General features: G+C 34.4%; 1 protein-coding gene across 1 annotated transcript in view; it reads left to right on the top strand.

Annotated features, from left to right (window-relative positions):
• LOC136039537 (uncharacterized) overlaps positions 1 to 23,991 on the top strand; it is a gene marked incomplete in the record, with an annotated part of 112,814 nt that overhangs the window by 39,919 nt on the left and 48,904 nt on the right. The window contains 5 exon segments of the mRNA XM_065723342.1: positions 5,624 to 5,836; positions 13,382 to 13,679; positions 16,793 to 17,701; positions 19,878 to 20,247; positions 23,749 to 23,982. Of these exon segments, the coding sequence (XP_065579414.1) occupies positions 5,624 to 5,836; positions 13,382 to 13,679; positions 16,793 to 17,701; positions 19,878 to 20,247; positions 23,749 to 23,982 (2,024 nt within the window).

The raw sequence follows: 23,991 nt of genomic DNA, 5'->3' as shown, positions 1-23,991 counted from the left end.
TTTTCCGGTTTTTTCTCCTCATCGGGCAAGAAACGCTTGGCAATACAGGCTTGAGATTCAAGAAGAATGTCGTGGACATCCAGCTCGTCGTAAAGAGCAGAGAAACGCTTGAACAACTCTGTGTTCATAAACATTGTCGAGCTTGGATCCAAGGCTTCGAGTGTGCTCAGCGCTGGCAGGTTATCTGTGAACCTTTTGTCAAATTCAGCTAGTAGACGGTCGAAAGTCTCGGAGAGCTCTCGCTTCATTTCTTCCGCCAAAGTAATAGTCCGATTTGCAGATTGGATGACGTTCTTTCCTAGCATCAAAGTTGTCACAAATTGTTTCAGATGCTTAGTGATCTTTCGAGTTCTAATGCTAATGGCTATTAATACCTTTATATTTACCTTACTAAAAAGTTAATAGGCTTAATGATGTAAAGTCTTCTACTTCTCTCTGTCCTCTCGTCTTTAGTCTTATTGTAGCGTTGGCCTACAGTCTGGGGTTCGACCAGCAGAGGATGTCAAGCGTCTCTAACTTTCATAAGGTTCATATGTCGAGCATAAAAGTGTTTATTTACACATATGACACGTAAATGTACATAATACGAGGACAGAAACAGAATAAGAACTGACTCGAGTAATCTAAAACGAAGGCTTATATTCACTAGAACCAGGAAATAAACATCGAAACATTTGACAGGAACTGACCTATTTTAATCTCTCAACTTAGAGGAATTACTGTAAAAATTCAGAATTTATGATATTAATATAATTATCTAGGAAATGGGCATCTGACAGAACTGGAGAATTTTATTGCGTATCTAACCTACTTTCAAAGTTTACAATGAATAATAGCAAATAGCGTAATTACCCCAAGGGTCGTCAGGTAATTACGCTCTTTGATTAATAGGTGTGCAGTAATTTCAAATCAATTGGACAGAATGGATTATGTTGGACATAATGGATTATTATGGCCAGCAAAGGACCCTTTGTGGTGGAAGCTTGGGCCTCCTGGAAAATCTGGGGTGGCATTTCCCCACCCCTGACCCCCCCCCCCCTGACCCCCCCCCCCCCCCGAATGGCGCCTCTGAAGCTATACTGATTACAGTAATCAAGTATGGCTCTGAAGCATGGCCACTCCGAAGAACAGAGGAAGAATGGCTTAATGTTTTTCAGAGAAATTGCCTACAGATTGTTTTGGGTACCCGACTGACCGACGGTATTTGAAACAGCAGGTTCGACAAAAAGTGTGGTTCAATCACACTTTCTAGGGCTATAGTTAGGGAGAGATTGAGATGGCTAGGGCACGTTCTGCTAATGAAGGATGGCAGATTACCAAAGATTGTCCTTTTCGACCAACCGTCCAGAGCTAAACAAAAAGCAGGTAGTTCTCGGTTCGAGTGGGAGGATGTCATAAGGAAAGATTGAAGTGAAATGGTAACTTTTTCAGAGGGTGTAAAGAGGGAGGCTATGAATAGTTTAGTATGGAGAAGGAGCGTGCGTTGCTGTATTGGCCTTAGGCACCTTGGTGCTGCGGTGAGTTGTTGGTAGTAGTAGCAGTAGATTAGAAAAGACAAATCTTCTGATTTCCATATATAATTACACCTTAAGATGTAAATTTACCTTATTAGCTGGTTAGTTTCATATGTTTTATGCTCATCTACTGCTGATTTTCACATGTATTTTTTTTTTATTCGGGGCCCAATACTACTGATATCGGCATATGGGGGTCTTTTTCATTCGGAAAAGAATTATAGATTTTTGAAAAGAGACATGATTATGTAAGTGTCCACTTAAATTCTTTAAGCAATTTGATTTTGTTCCTTATGCTGCAGAATTAAATAAAAAACACCCAGCTAAGCTATTACTTGTAATTTGTATTTGCTCGCTCTTGTCCTGCTGTGTATACTATTAATTACCCTTCTTAATTTACCACATTTCTTGATATGTAAGAGCCGGATATTTATATACATGTTTTTCATTTTTTTTTATTGCTTTTTGTAGACGATTTTGATAAAATGTCAGTGCGTTCTTTTGTCAGTTTTATGTGTATGATTAGTTTTGAATCTTTTTTCTAATGTTTGTCTGTTTTTTGTTTTCACTCCGAAATACGAATTCGACCCAGCCTGGCTTGTGAGTTGTCATAGCTATTTTCTGAAACAAATCTCTTGTCTTATTTTCACTGTCCTTGATACTTTAATAATTTTGAACCGTATTAAAATACTTTGACTAAACTCATAAAATAGTCAGATTGAGACTTATTCAGAGGAAATTTGAATCTCTTAAATCATGGAAGTAAGGAAGGAGTGTCTTTAGATCGAAACTTATAAAATAAAATGATTTATCCTAAAACTGCTTTTTAGCAATTACGGTTGTGAAATTGAGGACTGCACTCTCAGTGAATTTCTTTCGTACGAATTTTTAGTGTCACGGGATTGAATGTTACAGTGAGTATTAAAACCTAATGATGTAATTTATTAATCCCTCCATAAAAGTCATAATTTGATCATAATTACGAGGCGTCATAATAAACTACTCACCCGTAAAATGCCGTGCGCACAGATTTGTCCTTCTTACCATATTTTGCAAGCGTATTTAACAAATGACCTTTTTTTTACATTTTCTATTTTTTTTGCGATTCTCGGTTGGAGTGAGAGGATGTCGTAAGGAAAGATTTAAGGGAAATGGGAACTTCTTCAGAGGGTGTAAAGATGGAGGCTTTGAATAGTTTACGGTGGAAAAGCAGCGTGCGTAGCTGTGTTGGCCTCAGGCAGCTTGGTGCTGTGATGGGTTGTTAGTAGTAGTAGTAGTAGTAAATCTTCTGATTCCCTTATATAATTAATCTAGCGTGGTAACTACACGGCTAGGATGGCTCAGCTTAGTTGAATTCAGTAGGTCGGTTCATTAGTTGCAAATAATTGGGTAAAACATCTTCATTATTAGATTATGAAGTCCCTGTATTTCATCGTTCTTGGTTGGAGTGGGGGATGTCGTCAGGAAAGATTTAAGGGAAATGGGAACTTCTTCAGAAGGTGTAAAGAGGGAGGCTTTGTGTAGATTGGGAGTGATGAGGAGTGTGTGTAGCTGTGTCGACCTTAGTCGGCTTGGTGCTACGGTGAGTTGCTAGTAGTAGTAGTAGTAGTAGTAGTAGTAGTAGTAGTAGTAGTAGTAGTAGTAGTAGTAAAAAAAAAACTATGCATAGATCAAAATCCCTTGCAAAATTTTCTCCGTTGAACAATTCGCTAACCCAGTTACCGAGCTTAGAACGTGCCCGGCGCGAGGCTCATTTATTTTTTTTTTATGTGGAAATATTTATTGAAGGCTCAAATTTGTTTTCAAATTTATCCAACAACCGAAGAGTGAATTCTTAATTTGTTTGTAAAAAAAAAAAAAAATGGAAGAACGAGTTTTTCAATAGAATTATGCTACGTAAATGCTCTCTGAAGGCAAAGAGGCTCACTGTAAGACTTGAGCAGCACCAGGAACTTTCCCAGGGAGGGGGCAACCGGGAACTTTGTTTTTATTAGCATTTTATGGCACTGTTTCTGTTTTTTACATCTTATTACTGACTTCTTGTTTACAGGGAGGGGGGGGATTACATCTCCTTTTGCCTTGCTTGCGTCCTTACTTTATAGTATTATTCGATACTGTATTTATATATATCTGTTGAACTGCAATCAAATCAAGAATCATGAACGGCAAATCAAAAATAACAATGTTGTTAAGTTCTTTGTGATGTTGTGATGTTGTGTTGTTTGTTGTTCTTTGTGATGTTGTGTTGTGATGTGTTGTGATGTTGTGTTGTTTGTTGTTCTTTGTGATGTTATATTGTGATGTGTTGTGATGTTGTGTTGTTTGTTGTTTGTTGTTCTTTGTGATGTTGTGTTGTTTGTTGTTCTTTGTGATGTTGTTCTTTGTGATGTTGTGTTGTTTGTTGTTCTTTGTGATGTTGTTCTTTGTGATGTTGTGTTGTTTATTGTTCTTTATGATGTTGTGTTGTGATGTTGTTCTTTGTGATGTTGTGTTGTTTGTTGTTCTTTGTGATGTTGTGATGTTGTTCTTTGTGATGTTGTGTTGTTTGTTGTTCTTTATGATGTTGTTCTTTTTGATGTTGTGTTGTTCTTTGTGATGTTGTGTTGTGATGTGTTGTGATGTTGTTCTTTGTGATGTTGTGTTGTTTGTTGTTCTTTGTGATGTTGTGTTGTGATGTCGTTCTTTGTGATGTTGTGTTGTGATGTTGTTCTTTGTGATGTTGTGTTGTTTGTTGTTCTTTGTGATGTTGTGTTGTGATGTGTTGTGATGTTGCTCTTTGTGATGTTGTGTTGTTTGTTGTTCTTTGTGATGTTGTGTTGTGATGTGTTGTGATGTTGTTCTTTGTGATGTTGTGTTGTTTGTTGTTCTTTGTGATGTTGTGTTGTTTGTTGTTCTTTGTGATGTTGTGTTGTGATGTTGTCCTTTGTGATGTTGTGTTGTTTGTTGTTCTTTGTGATGTTGTGTTGTGATGTTGTTCTTTGTGATGTTGTGATGTTGTGTTGTTCTTTGTGATGTTATGTTGTGATGTTGTTCTTTGTGATGTTGTGTTGTTTGTTGTTCTTTGTGATGTTGTGTTGTGATGTGTTTCTTTGTGATGTTGTGTTGTTTTTTGTTCTTTGTGATGTTGTGTTGTGATGTTTTGTGATGTTGTGCTGTTTGTGATGTTCTGATGTGATGTTGTTTTTTGAAACACTTTTGTGAAAAGTGTGAACACTTTTGTGATGCTGGTGAAACTACAAAACAATCTAAAAGTAAATCATTATAGAAAAGGCTTTTTTCCCAGAAGACGACTTTCGAAGGTTCAACAGTCACCTGTTGAACCTTGATAAAAGACTAGTGGCAAATGATGTTTAATTGTAGATGGCGTCACGAATTTAGGAAAAACAATAATAAAAAACTATTTTTCTTAAAGGAAAAAAAAAAGAAAATCCATGTGCTATAGTAAAAATCCCTATAAATATAAAATTTATACCCCTCTCTGCCACCCCTTGAAAAGTATTGCACTTGATTGAGTGTTTTACGCGATTTCTTTTAAGGAATAACTTCTATTTTTATAAGAAACTATTTTATGGTAAAGGATAAAAAGGAAAAAGATAATCCCTATAAAAAATAAATCCTTATTCTGCCATATTCTAAACCCCTTGAAAAATATTACAGTTGTTTTAACGTTATACGTGATTTTTATTCTGGAACAGCTTCTATTATTATAATAAACCATTTTCTGGTAAAGAACGAAAAGAAAAAAAGAAAATCCATATAAAGTAAAATAAAACCCCTATTCTGCACTATTCTAAACCTCTTGAAAAATATTGCAGTTGAATGAGCGTTTTACGCGATTTCTATTTTTGAACAACTTCTATTTTTATAATAAACTATTTTCTGGTAAAAGAAAAAGAAAAATCCCTATAAAAATTGAATAATATCCCTACACAATTCTAAATGCTTTGAAAAATATTGCAGTTGATTGAGCTTTTTTGCGATTTCCAGTTTTGAACAACTTCTATTTTTATAATAAACTATTTTCTGGTAAACGAAGGAAAGAAAATCGGTATAAAAACAAAATAAAACCCTATTGTACACTATTCTAAATCTTTTGAAAAATATTGCAGTTGATTGAGCGTTTTATGCGATTCCTATTTTGGAACAACGAACATACAAGAAGAAAAGCTGTTGAGATGATAATGCCAGTTTTGGAAACCAGCCCCAGTACGAAAAGTCTTATAGATTTAGTCAATAATCTTAATATTGATCTGTCATCTCTTGTTTATACCGAAGAAGTGTCAAGTGTAAGCTATAGAGCACTCCTTACTGCTGATTTTGATGTAAGTCTAGGTTTGTCTCTTGTTTCTTTTATTAATTTTTTTCATTATAAGTTTTAGAAATATACGTAATATACCTTACACCAAGATTTGTTTTTCAAGCTGATAAAAGTAAAGTCGCTGAAACAGGGCATTATACATATACATTATACATACATTATACATATACATATAATAATACATATACATTATACATACATTATACATATAATCATAGTAATACATATACATTATAAAATATGTATAAATATAATAATACATATGCATTATACATACATTATGCATATACATACAATAATGCATATACATTATAAATACAATATATATTATACATATACATATAATAATACATATACATTATACATACATTATACTTGTACATATAATGATACATATTCATTATACATAGATTATACTTATACATATATAAGGTTTTATTTCACCTCCCTCTTAAGCTTTCTCTTTAAAAATCTTAAAAAATCTAGAATTTTGTCAAACAAAGGGTCAAAGGGGTGAGTCCAAGGGCATGCTTTGAGAAGTTAAAGATAAAAATACTGTTTTTTTTATCATATCTGAATTAACTATAATCGACAATTTTTCTAACTAGACAGTTTTTTTTATACAGGTTTTGAGCTTCCGATTACTCTGGGCTATTGATTAATTTTTACCAGGTAGCCCAAGGGGCTGAGAGGGGTAGGACTAAAAAGGGCTGGATTGTAAACCTCTAGTAACTGGTTTTCGACCATTTAGAATTGTATGGTATCCTTTTCATGTTTTTTAGCATTCAATGCCAATTTCTGATGCCGTATAGTACTTTAAGATAAATCTATCGGGACAAATTTACAAATAGCACATAGGTACGAGCCAGAGTTTTAAAATGAACCATTTAACATCTCTTTACGATGTTGCAGAGACCCTCTACTTCGGCTAGTCAACCGACGATGTATGAAACTTATTATGGGGATGGGAGGGGGAGTATAAAAGAGGAAGAAGTTTAAGGTTTTTGACCATGGAGATTATGATGGTACTTTTCACGTTTTCTTAGCTTTTCCAGTCCAGATATGACACCAGAAAGTGTAATTTTTGGTGCCATATTTTACTTTATGACGGTGTTATTAAAACAAAAACACCATGTATAACTGTACAATAACACTATGTTGTGATAGCTTGCTAGTTATGTTAATCAATAGACGATGTATAAAAAATATTAAGGGCACTGGGAGGGGGAATATACAAGAGGGAGTATTTTAAACCGCAGGCTTAGGGCTCTCAACCATGGAAATTTTGATAGTACCCTCTTCAGTCTTCCTAGCCTTTTCATTCAGAAATGACACCGAAAGTTCACTTTTTTGGTGCCTGTAGGTGCCATAGGACTATGATTGAATCAAGGTCGTATCCAGGATGTTTTCGAGGGGGAACAAAAAAGTAAAAAAAAGCCTCAAAAATTTGTTTGTATTCATTTTGTTTCGTTTTTACGAGTCGTAAAACATTGTTTGGGGGAAGGGAGTTTGCCAACCCTCCCCACTGGATGCGGTGGACTGTTAGCGGTGAAGAAAAAACAAAGATGAAGCGTAAAAAACTGGCTACATAAGTGCAACCCATGCAAAAAAAGCATTTTTTTTTCTTGTTATTTCAAGGTGGGGAAGAGTTTTAATATTCCATTTTGAGTTTTTGACTTTGGTGATTTCGATTGTGTATTTTTTTTTTTGATCAGGTGTCAGTTTGGACGGTTTTCAGACTCATTTCAAGAATTCTGTAAATTTTTTTCAACGTAAAATTTTACTATAAAAAATAAACAAGTTAGTAGTTATCATGTCTGAATCAGCTGAAAAATAGAAATTTTTCTCACTAGATATATTTCTTTTTCTTAAATTTATTTTCAAACTTTTGGTTGCTTTATTCCCTGGTTTCCTCTTTACTATTTTATAATTATAGCTTCAACCATGGCCATATCCAGGGGGAGCCCCCCCAAACTCGAAAAACGTAACAAAAATTCCAATAAACTATTTTTTGATGCGTTTTTAAAGGCCTTTTGTACCCCCCCCCCCGGAAAAAAATGGATTTGCCCTTGACCCATGATAGCTATCTTTAACATGGTAGCTATACACAAAATATAAGTGTCAAAATGACTAATCCTGACTAATTAGCTATTAATTGTTAATTAAATTATCGATTAAAGATGAATTATCACAATGTTGGATCAAATGAATATTTATTATTCAAATCAATTTTGATGCATGAATTATTAATTATACCAAAATCTAAATATGAAAAAATTATTCAAAAGACTTACCATTCAAATTATTAATTAGTTATTTAAGATAAATATTACTATTAATTTAATTTAAATAAATATTACTATTAATATAATTTAAATAAATATTACTTAATTAATTTAAGATAAATATTACTATTAAAGTGATTTGTTTGTGGCAAAATTATCTTTATTTAACATAGTTGAACTACTTTTATGATATTGTGGGGTTAATATCGATTTCCGGTCTTTTTTTACATTTTAAGGTAAGTAAGTCAGCAGGGTAAAGAAAAGTTTTAGCGATATTTTTGGAGGAATATTAATTTTCCAAATAGATCACGAATTTGCCCATTATGTGGTATTTTAGGGGATGAATTGAGGAACTTTCTTTTTAGGTGCAATTACTAAGGATTTGAATCAGGGGTGTAATTTCCTATGGGGCAGGGAGGACAACTACCTCCCCCCTAGAACCCAGTTTGCCTTCGTCTAGCTGTAATTTAGTTTCATATAAAATCTTGTCAATACTAAAATCAGCCTGTATAATTCAAGCATTCACAGAAATGGGTCAGTTTTCTCTAGTAAATGTTTGCCTTTATGGTACTATTTAACTCATTCTTTAGTTTTTACTTTCATTTTCACTTGATTTTGGAAAATTGGCTCTAACTTTGCCCCCTCCCCAGGATTGACGGTGCTTTGACGCCCAGGATTGGCTTTGAAATACACACACGCACGCACGTACACACACACACACACACACACACACACACACACACACACACACACACACACACACACACACACACACACACACACACACACACACACACACACAAAAACACAAACACACACACACACACACACCGGGTTAAACTCAAAACTCGAAGTCCAATTTAGAAAGAGGACCCGGGTGTTGAAGCCATCAAAAATCGTGCTAAACTCTGGCTTCCCATCGGGATTGCGTGTGGGTGGCCCTTACGAGGCCATTTGTTTAATATAAAAAGTAAGACAAAAGTGGAGTTTAAACGGTATCTTCGTTTGGTTCGATATAATGGTGCTGAGTTCCCTAAAATTGTAGTACAATGGAAATAAGTCATTATTGTGTCTAAATTTGATAAATTAGAGACCACTTATATTATCCCAGATTCATCCTGGCTTATGCATTATAAAAATATAAATATAATATTATATAACAAAATATAATAAGAATCTTTTGTAAGATTGAGTATAGTGTTCATTATCATTTTCAGTGCTTAGTTTCTAAATTTTGCCACCTAAAGTCTTGCAACGTCATGTTATTCCTGTATCAACTAAAATTATTGTTAACTGTATGCTTAAACTGAAGTCTAAATCCAGTGATCTTGACGGGATTAGCGCTCATCATTTACGTTGTGGTTGTCCGGTACCAGTCGCTCAGCTTCAGGTACTTTTTCAGTTCTGTATATGTTTGTCTGCGGTGCCTGATTCGTTCCTTTGCGGAACGGTACCTTCTATTTTTAAACGTGGAAGAGACCCTTTTAACTGCAGTTCATATAGACCCATCACTGTTGCTTGCAATATTAGTAAGATTTTTGGATATATTCTGCTTCCATATATTATTGAACGAATTGCGAAAGACTCAAACTAATTAGGGTTTTAACCTTACATTGGGTGCCAACATGCGTATAAGGTTTAACCTCAATTCTTTATGATGCCCAGTCTAAAGGTTTCGATAGTGTTTGCCATGCGCAAGTGTGGCACTCTTCCAGAGTTTGGAGTGAATCCTTCTGCCATACATGTACTTAAATTTTGGTATAGTAGTTCGTTTCTTTGGTTAAAATCTGGTGTAGGATACTACGGTAATATACCAGTTCAATCTAGAGTAAGACAGGTTGGAGTGTTATCACTTCATCTATTTAATGCTTGCATTCATAATGTGTTATCAGGAATCAAGCCTTCATATTCTATAATTTATCTCATCTGTCTTACATTGCGTAACATTGCGGACGTAACATTGCTTACGTTACATCGCGGACGACCTGCTAGTTTCATGCCGAACTAGGTCTATTTTGGCATTATCTGTGCAACGTGTTTCTATGATGTTTCGGGATGTTGGTCTGTTTTTGAATGTTAATAAATGTGAATATTTTGGTTTCAATCCCAAATCATCAGCTCATTATTTGTCCTGTGTTCTAAACTCCCTTTTTTGCGACTTCAGGTTCTGAGAGATGTTAAAAAAGCTGAAGATTGGATTTGCGAAAGTTGAACCTAACCGTGGAAAATATTAACGCCGAGCTTTAACTAAAATGTTTTCCACATAGTGGGACCATTCTGTCTTGTTTTTAAGTGGAATGTATTTGTTATTGAATTAAATAAAAAAAAAACTAATTTTTTTAGCTGAAAGTGAGGAGCGACATTAAAACTTAAAACGAACAGAAATTACTCCGTATATGAAATGGGTTGTCCCCTCCGCAATCCCTCGCTCTTTACGCTAAAGCTTTTAATTGTTTTAAAAAGTAGAATTGTGGCAAAGAATCAAACTTTAGCGTAAAGAGCGAGGGATTGCGGAGGGGACAACCCGTTTCATATACGGAGTAATTTCTGTTCATTGTAAGTTTTAATGTCGCTCCTTTCTTTCAGCTAAAAAAATTAGTTTTTTTTATTTAATTTCTGAACGTTTTTGAATTAATGCATGTTTGGTTTTGGCTCTCCGCACATAAATTATTAAAATGAAATTTGTATATTAATTCTTTTTTTGGCTAAATGGCTTTCTCTTAGTTTTGATCAGACGATTTTGAAAAATAAGGGGTGGAGAAGGAGGCCTAGTTGCCCTCCAATTTTTCGGTTACTTAAAAAGGCAACTAGAACTTTTAATTTTTAACGAACGTTTTTATTAGTAAAAAATATACGTAACTTAGGAATTAATTTACGTAACAAACTTTCATAGCCTTATATTTTTATAATGTATACGAGGGGGTTTGTACCCTCGTTAATACCTCGCTCTTTACACTAAATCGTAAGTTTTGTCCCAATTCTTTAAGAATGACCCCTGAATCAGAAAGGCCGTAGAATAAATAGTTGAAATTACTAAAAATACTTTAGCATAAAGAGCAAGGTATTTATCTCCTCCTAAATACCTCGCTCTTTATGCTAAAGTATTTTTAGAACCCCTCATATGCTTAATAATCTCTGTTCGTTTTAAGTTTCAATGCTACTTCTTCCTTTCATTTGAAAAAAACGTTTTCATGTTTATTTTTCATTGTTTTCTTATAGTAATGCTAGAGAATCCTGCGCCCTTTTCATTGAATTTTTCTTCCCCCATGACAAATTCCTCCAAGGAAAGATCCTCCAACATAGCCCCCTCTCCTCAGCCCCACCCCCAAACAAAATAAAATCCCCCTGAAAACGTCTGTACATTTCCCAATAACCATTACTATATGTAAACACTGGTCAAACTTGCAACCCCTCCCCCAGGGATTGTGGGGGAGTAAGTCATCCCCAAAGACATAGTTATTATGGTTTTCGACTATGTTGAACAAAATGGCTATCTCAAAATTTTGATCCGTTGACTCTGGGAAAAAATGAGCGTGGGAGGGGGCCTAGATGCCCTCCAGTTTTTTTGGTCACTTAAAAAGGGCACTAGAACTTTTCATTTCCGTTAGAACGAGCCCTCTTGCGACATTCTAGGACCACTTGGTCGATACGATGACCCCTCGGAAAAAAAAAAAAAAAAAAAAAAAAAAAAAAAAAAAAAAAAAAAACACGCACCCGTGATTTGTCTTCTGGCAAAAAATACAAAATTCCATATTTTTGTAGATAGGAGCTTGAAACTTCTACAGTAGGGTTCTCTGATACACTGAATCTGATGGTGTCATTTTCGTTAAGATCCTACGACTTTTAGGGGGTGTTTCCCCCTATTTTCCTAAATAAGGCAAATTTTATCAGGCTCTTAACTTTTGATGGGTAAGACTAAACTTGATTAAACCTATATATTTAAAATCAGCATTAAAATGCGATTCTTTTGATGTAGCTATTGATATCAAAATTCAATTTTTTAGAGTTTTGGTTACTATTGAGTCGGGTCGCTCCTTACTACAGTTCGTTACCACAAACTGTTTGATAAGAATGATTTGCGCCAGATCCGTATTGCCTATTTCAGATATTGCAAATTTTTCTGCGCCTTCCCACTTCATATCGTAATACACGTATTATTGAGAAGTATGGTGCTACCAATTGTTTTATCCAATTATCCATCTACCTATTATCCAATTGTTTGAATTGCTTAGTGCTAATTTAACAAGACATGCCTTTGTGTCCCTAGGCGTAAACGGCGATTTGATTTTTCTTCCATTTTAGTGTAATATACTCCGCTTATTTTTTTTTTATAAAAGTGGATTATAAATAAACTATTATTATTATAAGAGTAAAAAATAGAAAAAAGAATAGGTAAGATAGATAGAATAAAAGATAGAAAAAAGGGTAGATAAGTTAGATAGAATAAAGATAGAAAAAAGAATAGATAAGAATAAAAGACAGAAAAAGAATAAAAAAACAGAATAGATAAGATAGATAAAATAAAAAGAAAAAAGAATAAAGAATAAAGAATAAAAAAAAAGAAAGAAAAAAAAGAATAGAAAGAAAAAAGAATAGATAAGATAGATAAGAATAAAATGCAGAAAAAGAACAGAAAAAAAATAGAAAACAGAATAGATAAGGTAAGATGGATAGAATAAAAGATATAAAAAATAATATATAAGATAGATAAGAACAAAAGGTAGAAAAAGAATGAACATGCCTTTGTGTCCCTAGGCGCAAACCATAATATTATCCGTGTATTTTTTTCTGTGATTAAGGTCTAAGTTATCTATGTCACTGTGTATTTGATTTTTCTTCCTTTTTAGTGTAATTTACTCTGCTTGTTTATTTTTATAAAAGTAGGTTAGAAATAAATTACTATTATTATAAGAATGAAAAATAGAAAAAAAGAATAGATAAGATATATAAAAGGCAAAAAAAGAACAGAAAAGAATAATAATAAAAACAGAATAGATAACTAGAATAAAAGATAGAAAAAAGAATAGACAAGATAGATAGAATAAAAGGTAGAATAAGAATAGAAAAGAATAAAAATGGAAAAAAGAATAGATAAGAATAAAAGATAAACACACATCTTGAGAGCCTCACTCGTCCTACTCGTGACAATGCGGGACGGGGCTATTTCCACCGTTTTCAAAATACTTTTATGGTAAAAATTTGATAAAAACCTTACTGAATTATTGTTTTCCAACATTTTTAATTCGTTTATATCTTAATGCTAGTTGGAGCGTCTTGATGTATGTACAGCACAAATTGAAGATGAGGGTATAGAGCTGGCCCAAAAACGAGCTGCTCTAAACGAGCTTCAGATACTCTTGGATTCTCCAGAACTCCAGAAAGTATTTTTATCACGTGGAGGCTTCTCCTTGCTAATCAAATCTCTCATTTTGGCTACAAATAATGGACTGGAAGATGTTATATACCCTCTTGTGTCTACCCTGTTTAATCTATACATCGGGCATACTTCATACAGAGCAGAGTTGGTTGAGACCGATTTCATTAGTGCCACTCTCCTGAAAGGTATTTTCAAGTTGTAGTGCATGTTATGTTGTGTGAAATTCTGTTTTTAAATCTTATTTAATATGCTTGGTTTTGTCATTCATTCCTTAGACCCTGCACAAAACTTGCATTCAAAGGGCTAAAATAAACTTAAAGTAATGCCTTAAAATACCGTTTTTGTTTAGAATTTTTAAAGTTCTCCGGTGGTTGGCCCAGGGAACCCCAGTAAGCCCCCTCATAATTATTTTCTGGTTGCACCACTGGCTTGATATGTAATTTCTTAGTAATATTTTTTTTCTAGCAAATATCATATCTTCCACATAAATCATTCATTAATAAATTATTCACTTATAAATTATTAAAAACATTCTCAGTGTTTTCTAATTTTTTCTTACAGCTTTTTTTACAAGTATACTCATATCGTAACAGGTTCGGTTCTTCATATATGTAAGTATATCTTATGTAAATTATCGGGAACAGAAAATCTGCATATCTCAGGAAAAAAGGCAAAGCATCCTCAAGAAGGGAGATTGTCTTACTAGTACCACGAGAATTAAGATTGAAAAACCCAGCTGCCAAAGTTTCAGGCTACTATCTAAAAAAAATAAATAAATTTAATTTTTCCTTGAGAAGAATTATTCTAAGCCCTTGTCCTTTTTTTGAATTATCAGGGCCATCAAGAACTTATATAAATCCCTGTAAAGCTCACCCCCTCCTCCCCAAAGAAAAATACATCCTTATAGAAAAAGGGGACACAAAATTAGCATCGTGTTACATGCGGAAAAATTTTGCCTGTCTTCATTTGTGTCATCCTTAGTTTACGTCTATCTTTCCTTCTCTGTTTTATCTTGAATGTAGCCTTTTTTTTTGTAATATACAATATTTTTCTTTTTGTGTAATTTAACTTACTTAAACCACTTAATCGTCTTTTATTTCGTCTTTAATCGGTCTTTCGTACGTATTTTTGGATCTCAACATAGCTGTCTCTTTAAACACCCAGCGATCCGGATTCACCTATTTTCACTGTGAAACACGTAAAAAGATTTGGAAAACCTCAAAGAGTCCAATACTAGGGGCCAAATTTCAAAACTTTTCGTGAAGGGGAACAGAGAAAATGACACATTTCTCCAGTTCAAATGAAGTGGGGACTACCCCATATCTTTCATTCATTTGGAGAGATATATTTAAAATAGACAAACAATGTGCGTGTTGAGGTGGCACCTTCTTACTGTTAGATTCATATGAAAAACTTTTTTCACAAAAAAAGTATTTCAAAGAAAAGTAAAAAGATCTATTCAATCAAAATGAGCAAAAATGAAGCCAAATATTCTTCAAAGCGTAAAACCATCACCACAAATCACCATCAATAAATAAATAAACCCCAAAACCAACCAAAATCATAATAAACAACTGAATCGAACTCAAAAAGAGCAAAATTATTAAAAAAATTATGCCTTCTCAAGAAAAGAATATAATTTGCACTTTACTGAAAACAGAATACATATTATTCGCTTTTTTACTTTAATAAATAAAAAAAATAAATAGAATATAATAATATAGAATAAAAACAGAAAATAGAATAAATAATCTATAATCTATAAAAATAAAAAGTAGAATAAAAAAATAGAATAAATAATAGAATAAATAAATAAAATAGAATAATAAATAGAAATGGGTAGAAACAATAAATGGCAGTACTTTTGGACCCGTGGGAAAACGCCGCTTTTTTGCTTCTGTCAGTTTTTCTATTTATCATTGGAAAAAGAAGATATATTGGCTGTCGGGCCGGGTAACTGCCGCATATATTTAACACTGATGGATTTTAGTCCATCTTCAATTTGAAAGTGGTGCCTGCCTGCTTGCCTGCTAAAACGGAGCTTTCCACTCGAAAGCAGAAACATGGTTTGATGAAACGAAAGCTTGGCTGCACAACTTCAGATACTCCTCTCTGACATAGGCTATATAACTCCACTTCACTTCGCACACCATAGTCTCTGGCTCGTGGACAAGCAAAAACTATCCTTTTTGTCCCCAGGCAAGAGTTCTGCGGAGCTTTCCAAAATGTAATGCCATAGTCATCAATCCGGCCTGAGGCCCACACTTTCCGTAAAAACTGCACAGGTTAGACCCTTACCAGTTTCCAGGAATAAGCCGAGATCGGCGGCATAGAAAAAAACGGTACAAAACCAAAGTGTTGCTCTCGCAACACAAATATTGGAAGCCATGTAAACGACAGTGTTCAAACTTGGCTCTGAAACGTGGGCGCTTCGAAATGAGTTTTTTATGGGCTTTCCAGAGGAATTGTCTAAAAATAAACGTTGATGCCCGTTTGACTGACCGTATATAAAACAATAAGCTGTGCAAAAAACGTGTGTTCAATCCTTCTCTCTATGACTATAATAAAAAAAAGTTAAGATGGCTATGCCATGTTTACAGATGATTGATGACAGATTGCCAAATAATTATAATTTTTAGCCATCCATTTGGGCCAAACGGAAAGTAGGTCTTTCCCGAATGGGGTGGGAAGGTAAAAAAAGGCGCGGTGCCAGGCATTACAGTTCAAACTGGCCGTGCTGATCTCCCTTTCTTAGTTTCAGCCCGGAATTACAATAAGGGAAACTTGGTCAGAACTTAATGGGAGGGGGAAAGAAAGAAGCTTTGAATGAATTGGGTGAAGGAAGAGTATACACAGCTATTTTGTATTATGAGTTGTTAGTATTAGTTGTAGTGGTGGTTAAAACAAATAAGTGTTTTGGCATTTGTTTGAAAGATCGGTACATTTCGGTTATTGGAAACACATTCAAGAATCACGCTTAGATTACATCTAAGAAAACTGGTTTCATAACTATAAAAACAAGTGATGGGTGATACAAGTGCATTGGACTTCGACAGAATTTATTGGATTTTTATAATTTGGGCGATATATTTGCACATTAGGGGGAGGGAGGGGGTTAGGTTAGGTTACGTTGTGTTTGGTTAGATTTCCATAATTTTGTTATATTTCATTAGGATTAACCCTAACTTCACTTCTTGGGTGTGTTTTCAATAGCCAATAAGTACCGAAAAATCACCCCTTTCCAGCATATATTCCCATTTTGTATTCTCTCGTGCTCAACTACTTTTATATATTCTAGCGTTGATTTTTATGCGTTCCAATCCTACCGGAAGAAAGTTAACTGTTCAGTTATTATGCCTCGTTGTATATTTCGACAATCTTCAAGTGTTCATTGCTGAGAACAAAGATGTCAATATGGAAGATAATGTTTCTATATTTATCCCGTCAGTTGCCAATAGATCAGTAAAATTCCCGTTTCAAGTTACTTTCTTTTCAATAGAAAGTAAAAACAAAGACCCAGAGTCAGTGTTGCCAGAAGAGGTGACAAAATATTTCGTCGAAGATTTTTCAAATTTTTCGCTTCTTCGGCTAGCCTGGAAGCTTGGACAGTATGGCAACGTTAAAGAAACTATTGATAATTATGTTGCTGGTGGAGAAGCCGATTTTCAGTTGTCACCACTTGAATATTGGCGGTTATTATCTCTTGAAATATTTAATTCAGTGGAAAAAGAGCTGAAGCTTATTGAAAATGCTGAAACACACGATGAGTTTTGCACAGCATTAGCATCATTATCATTAACAATTGAACATGCAAAAGTTTCTGGAGTAAAGGAACTGAACTTTGAGTGGATGCATAGTTTTAAGAAATATTTTCTCGTCACTCCAGTTTCAAATGACGATAAAATCTTGATGAGAAATGTGTTAAATTTCTTTTCCAATGTTATTAGAATGTTCAGTGATACGACTCTAATCGACTGGCTTAAAACGCAGTTTCTGAATGCAGATTCGGTGATTATGACTCTTTTTGAAGAAGCTTGTATAATACTGAGAGAAGATCATGATTTTTCAGCTGCAACGTACAGTTGCTTTCGATCTATCATTCGAGCTGCTGAAATACTAAGCAATTTCAAATCTGAAGAACCAGTTTTTGAGCATATTGTCACTCTATTAGGATGGAATCTCCAAGCATCTACAGACAGAGATGAACGTAAGTATATTACTGTGACCAGATCTCAAGCCGTAAGTTTTACGATAAATGTGGTTCAATCCCGCTTACAAGGGCAATAATTAGAGAAAAGTCGAGGTGGCTTGGACTAATTCTGTGGATGAAGGATGACAGATTGCTAAAGATCGCTTTTGTCGACCAACCGTCAAGGGTCCAATAAAAAGCAGGTTGTCTCCGATTGGGGTGGGAGCATTTCGTGAGGGAAGATTTGAGGGAATTTGAAAGTTCTTGGGAAGGTTTAAACTGGGAGGCTTTGAATAGATTTGGTTGGAGGAGGACCTTGCGTAGCTGTGTTAGTGGCTTAGTTATGCAATGAGTTGTCAGTAGCAATGGTAGCAGTAGTATCGGTTTATATCGATTTTTCATTTGCAACATACAGTCTTTTCTGATCTATCCTTGAAATAGGTAATATCAGATTTTGACAGGGGATCTAGGGGGAGGGGGCAAGCTCCCAAGCGATACGACAGGGGATGGCAAAACATACTTGAATTGTAAAATTTTTGGACAAAAATGGTAATATTTAAGTATTGATGGTACGGTAGGGGTCGACAAAGTCTACATTTGCTCCTCGCCTCCCCCCCCCATGAAAAAACCTTCTTCCTCATCAACGCCCCGCTCTTTACGCTAAAGTTTTTTACTGTTATAAAAAGTAGAGTTAAGAGAAAGAGTCAAACTTTAGCGTAAAGAGCGGGGCGTTGATGAGGAAGCATCCCCTTTCGTATACGAAGTAATTTCTGTTCGTTTTAAGTTTTAATGCCGCTCCTTACTTTCCGTTAAAAAAACTTTTTTATTTTATTTAATATATATAGTATTGCTTATTGGGAAGTATACTGACGTTTTCAGGAAGGGTTTTTCTTGTTGGGGGAGTCTGGGGGGGTTATATGGGAGGATCTTTCCAAGGAGAAGTTTTTCATGGGAAGAGAATTTCCATTATGGGGCGCTGGATTTTCCAGCACTATTTAAAAAACAATGACAAATTTAAAAAAAAGAAGTTTTTCCAACTGAAAGTAAGGAGCAACATTCAAACTTAAAATGAACAGAAATTATTACATGTATCAGGGGGTTTGTCCCCTCCTCAATACCTCGCTCTTTACGCTAAAGTATTTTTAATAATTTCAAGAGAGATGTTTATTCTAATTAAACAGCCTTTGTGATTCAAGGGTCATTCTTAAAGAATTGGAACAAAATTCGAACTTTAGCGTAAAGAGCAAGGTATTGACGAAGGGTGAACCCCATCATATTAAGTTTGTTAACGTAAATTAATTCATAAGTTATGTATATTTATTACTAGTAAAAACGTCCATAGATAAAATCAAAAGTTCTAGTAGACTTTTTTAAGTAACCAAAAAAATTGGAGGATGGCTAGGCCAACTCCCCCAGCCCTTTTTCCTTATAACCGTCAGATCAAAATTTTGAGAAAGCCATTTAGCCAAAAAAGTAAAATTAATATGCAAATTTCGTTGTAAATTATTCATGTACGGTGAGCCAATATCAAAACCAACATTAATTCAAAAACGTTCAGAAATTAAATAAAAACGAGCTTTTTTAACCGAGAATAAGGAGCGACATTAAAAGTTAAGACGAACATAAATTATTCCGTATATGAAAGAGGCTGTCCCCTCTTCAACGCCCCGCTCTTCACGCTGAAGTTCGACTCTTTCTCACAACTCTATCTTTTAAAACAATAAAAAACCTTACGAAATTGATACCAGATTTTGTGAAATATAAATATTGTAAAGCTGTAATATACTGTAAAAAACTGTAAATATAAAAACTTTACGAAATTTGTACCAGATTTTGAGAAATTTAAATAAAATTTCGCGTTTGTAAATAATAAATATTTTTGTATTCTACAAATTTTTACTTTTGGTAGATATTTTTGTGTTAAGCTTTTGCAGCTATTTGTTGTTTTTAAATTTTGTTTTTAAATTTGGGGCAGAGTATTCAGTCTATCGGAAGGGCCTGAGGCTTGGCATCACGAGCCTTGATTTGATGCCTGTCTATGCGCACTAACGTTACCACGGAATTCATCTTCAGTAAAATTGAAATTAGGTTCTCTAAACTATAGGAAAAATTTTGGATATGTAAATAAAATATTTTTGTATTTTATAAATATTTTGTTTTCACTGTTTATGCTAATTTTGTATCTGGGTTTTAGGTTTTGTATCTTTGCTGCTTTCTTCCTTGGTAATCCTGCTTCAAAGATGTAAGCCACCTGAAGAAGAATGTCATAATCTTTTAATGTCATCTTTCGAAGTCGTCAACAGACTTCAAACGGATAGAAAAGGCACTTTAAAAAAAATATGCCTTCTCTGTATTAAGTTAAACTCGAATCCTAGAGAATTTGAGCAACTACTGGTTGATAATGTTCGATTAGTTCTCTTATGCGTTTCTGCTGAGGATAAGAGACTTCGGACCTGCGGATTGAATCTTCTTGTGCTTCTGTTAAAAAATAAACAGTTATTGGATAAGACTGATTCTATCATCGGAGCAACACTTGAAGGAGGAGTTTTGACTCTTGGCTTGAGGTATGGGTTGAGGGTATATGGGTGTGGGCGGAACATAGGCAGCTGTGTTTCAGGACGCTCGGTGCTGTAGTGGATTGCCAGTAAGAGTTATTGGGATTGAACATGTTTAAAGTACTAATGGCATTAAAATAAAAGTGTGTTTGTCACAAAATAAAAGGGGGTAAGAAACCAGAAAAAAAAATGAAAAAGGGTATGTTTGCCCAAAGGACTTTAAAATACAAAATCTTTGCCCCAAAATAAAATGACATCAAAATAATCAAAAATAATAAAAAAATATAAAAAGGACATATCTGCCCTAGGGATATCAAAATAAAAGCGTATTTGTTCCAGAATAAAAGGGATCAAAATAATCAAATAAAGAAATAATAGAAAAAATGGTATCTTTGCCCTAAGGACATCAACATAAAAGCGTCTTTGCTCAAAAATAAAAAGCCATAAGAATGATCCGAAAAAATAATCAAATAAAAGGATAAATAATAAAATAATTAAAAAATAATAAAAAGGGCATCTTTGCAAAATAAAAGATCATCAAAATAATCAGAAAAAAATCAAATAAAACAAAATTTAAAAAGAGGGCATGAGCATCAAAAGGGCATCTTTGCCCTAAGGACATCAAAATAAAAGTGTCTTTACCCAAAAATGAAAGGTAATCTAATACACAGAAAAAATAATCAAATAAAAAAAAGGAGTCTTTGACCTAAGGACTTGGTCTATTCATAATCTTAGATTTGTTTGTTTTAAGTTTTCGATCAAAAATGCAGAATTTTGAAGAGGATTCCCTACTATTTCTTCAAAGCAACCAATCTTACAATCCTGTACATATAATACAAGTATGTTATGCATATATGTGCAGGTACAATCCTGTACATTTAATTTTATTGTGTCAATTCATATGCTACCGAGGTCATTAAGATTATGTACCATTATTTAACAAGGTCATTAAGATTAGTCTTAGGTTTGTTTATACCCGAAAACCGTGATTTTATAAGACTTTTAGTTGTTTCAAAAATATGAAGTTTTTAGGGCAGAACCACATTTTTATTAGTGTCTTCATGTTGAACCAGAGACAAAAAATATATGATGTATTACGTGCATTTTATGCATGGGTCGAACCCTGAAAACGAATAAAGAAAGCTAACTAGATAAATTTGATAGCGCTTTTAATATTTCAAATATTAACAAAAACAACCACCTCTAAAAGAATACTTATTCATAGGAATGCTCCTTTTTTAAACAATATGTAAAAAATTCCCTCACGAGACAAAAATTGAAACAAAGAGAGTTGTGTGGTGGTTGAGTTGGCGGTGGGTGAATCATGTGGTAGTTAAATTATTCGTGGGTTGAGTCGTTGGTGGTTGAATCTATTGTAGTTGAGTTATGTGGTAGTTCAGTTTAAGGTGGTTGAGCCGTTTGGTGGTCGATCTATAGTGGTTGAGTTACGTAGTGGTTGAATTGCTCGGTAGATGAATTGCTTAGTAATTAAATTTAAGGTAGTTGAGTTATATTGTAGTCGAGCTTAGGGTGGCTGAGCTTTTTGGTGTTCGAGTTTTGGTGGTTGAATTATTCTGTGATTGTATTGCTTGGTAGTTGGGTTGCTTGGTGGTTGAATTTAAAGTAGTATTATGTGGTAGTTGAGTTAAGGGTGGTTGAACTGTTTGGTGATCGAGTAATGGTGGTTGAGTTGATGGCATTTAAGCTATTTTGTTGTTGAGTTGATGGTGGTTAAATTATGTGGTAGTTGAGTTCAGGGTGATTGAGCTGTTTGGTGGTCGATTTATGGTGATTGATTTGATGATGGTTGAGTTATGTAGTGATTGAATTATTCGATGGTTGAGTTGTTTGGTGGTTGTATTATGTGGGTACCTCATAGGTTTTACATTTTTACCTTTTTTGCTGATTTTTATTCACGTTTCTTGTTTGTTTTGGCTCCCACTACTACCAAAACTGCATACTTGCACATGGAGGTCTTTCTCATTACTTTAATACTTGAGTACTTAATTCGCGATTTTTCTTAATAATTTAAGAGATAGGTTGTGGTTGTGCAAGTTCCCACTTGATAAATTCAAAAAGTCCGAATTTAGTGCCCTTCGTGCTACTAGGGTTTGTTTTTGATCACAGTTAGAGGCTTATAATTATCTATTCAAATAAATGGAAATCGGAATTACTCACCCCGAATTCCTTCTTTGAATGTCGGTATCTTGTTTTTCTTCGAATAGAGGCCGAAGTTATTGTTTTCGTGGCTTTTTTGCGGGGGGGGGGGGGGCGGGGGGTCTTTTCTACAGTTGATCATAAGTTTAATTCCTCTCCTGTTCTTTCTTCTGTATGTTTTTTCTGTTTTTGCCAAGAAAAAGATAGGAAAAAGTATGGATAAACACTTTAACTAAAAAAAAAACATTCAGAATGATAAGTAAGACAGAATCATGGCCATGTCCCGGGGAGGGGGGATACGGTGTTTCAAATGCAACCCACCCCACCCTACTCCACCCCGTGGCATTTTTTCCGACTCGTGAAAACGTAACAAAACTTTACATATGCAAATTTTTGTGTGGTTTTTAAAGTTCTTTTAATACGAACTCTTCACCCTGGACAAAAATCCTGGATCTACCCTTGGACAGAATGCAATGAAATTAAGCAACTTCCAAATATATCTAAATGAATAAGCTACTATCTTTTGTTATTAGAATCAATTAATTGTTTTCAGTCTAACCTATGTTGATAAAACTAGCTCATGTTCCGACTTGTGATTTGTGCTAAGGCTGTGGAGGTCAGTGAAAAAAAAAAAATAATAATAATACAAAATCTTTGCATGATTTTAATCTTAACAAAATATAGCTTTTCCTGCTTTTTGGATCTGTTTCTTTTATTTTTCCTATATGTGGTGTGGCTAAAGGTTAACAAGAGTTTGGTTGCTCAATCTAGATAGCTCGATCTCAATAGCACACATAATTACGTATGCTTTTCATTACAAAAGATTATGACATTGTAATGGAGGTGAATAACCATTAATTATACAAATTGAATCTAGAGTTGAATGGAAGTGATAATTCTAAATATTTCAGTAATTTTTTAGCTTTTTTTCATTTCTCAATTTTACCTTGATTATCCCAATCACTCAGTTATACTTAAGTCTTTTCTCAGTTTTTACAATTCCGAAAGTCCACCAGATTCCTTCTGCGGGTGCATAATACTTACACTAATACTATAATTTGATTCATTTTTTCCGAAAATTTCTCAATTCGTCATTTTTTTTCAATAGATACACGCTGTTGCAACTCCCAAGAGGAGATTGGAAAATTTTTTCTAGGGGCGAAAACAATCCCTGGCATTTTTCTTAGGGAGGAGGAGGTGGTCCCTATCTCCCTGCATGCAAGCATGGAATGCCGGTAAGACAGTAACAAGTAGAAAGCCTTCGTGTTACTTTGATCTTGGAGGGGGGGGGTCTATGCACAGGTGTAATCCCAAGAGGCATCGTTCTTAGAATAATCCATTTTAATTTTTCAGCTATTTATTTGACGATGAAGAATGTCCTATTGTTCGATGCCAAGCAGCTATTTTGTGTATTAAGTTGGTTAAACTGTTAGGTGTCGCTGGGGTTATCCGTGAAGTGCTAAAATACAACCCTGCCGAAAAGCTTACCATGATTATTGACTGTTTGTGCTTGGAGAAAGAAATTCCTAGTCAATGGATCAAAGATTCGATAACCAACATAAAACTCATGGCTTGTGTTTTCCATTTCTTTTCACT

The sequence above is a fragment of the Artemia franciscana genome, chromosome 19 (genome assembly GCF_032884065.1).
Source record: "Artemia franciscana chromosome 19, ASM3288406v1, whole genome shotgun sequence".
NCBI classification, from domain to species: Eukaryota; Metazoa; Arthropoda; class Branchiopoda; order Anostraca; family Artemiidae; genus Artemia; species Artemia franciscana.
Note: the sequence above shows the minus strand (reverse complement) of the source record. Positions and strands in the feature narration are given on the sequence as shown.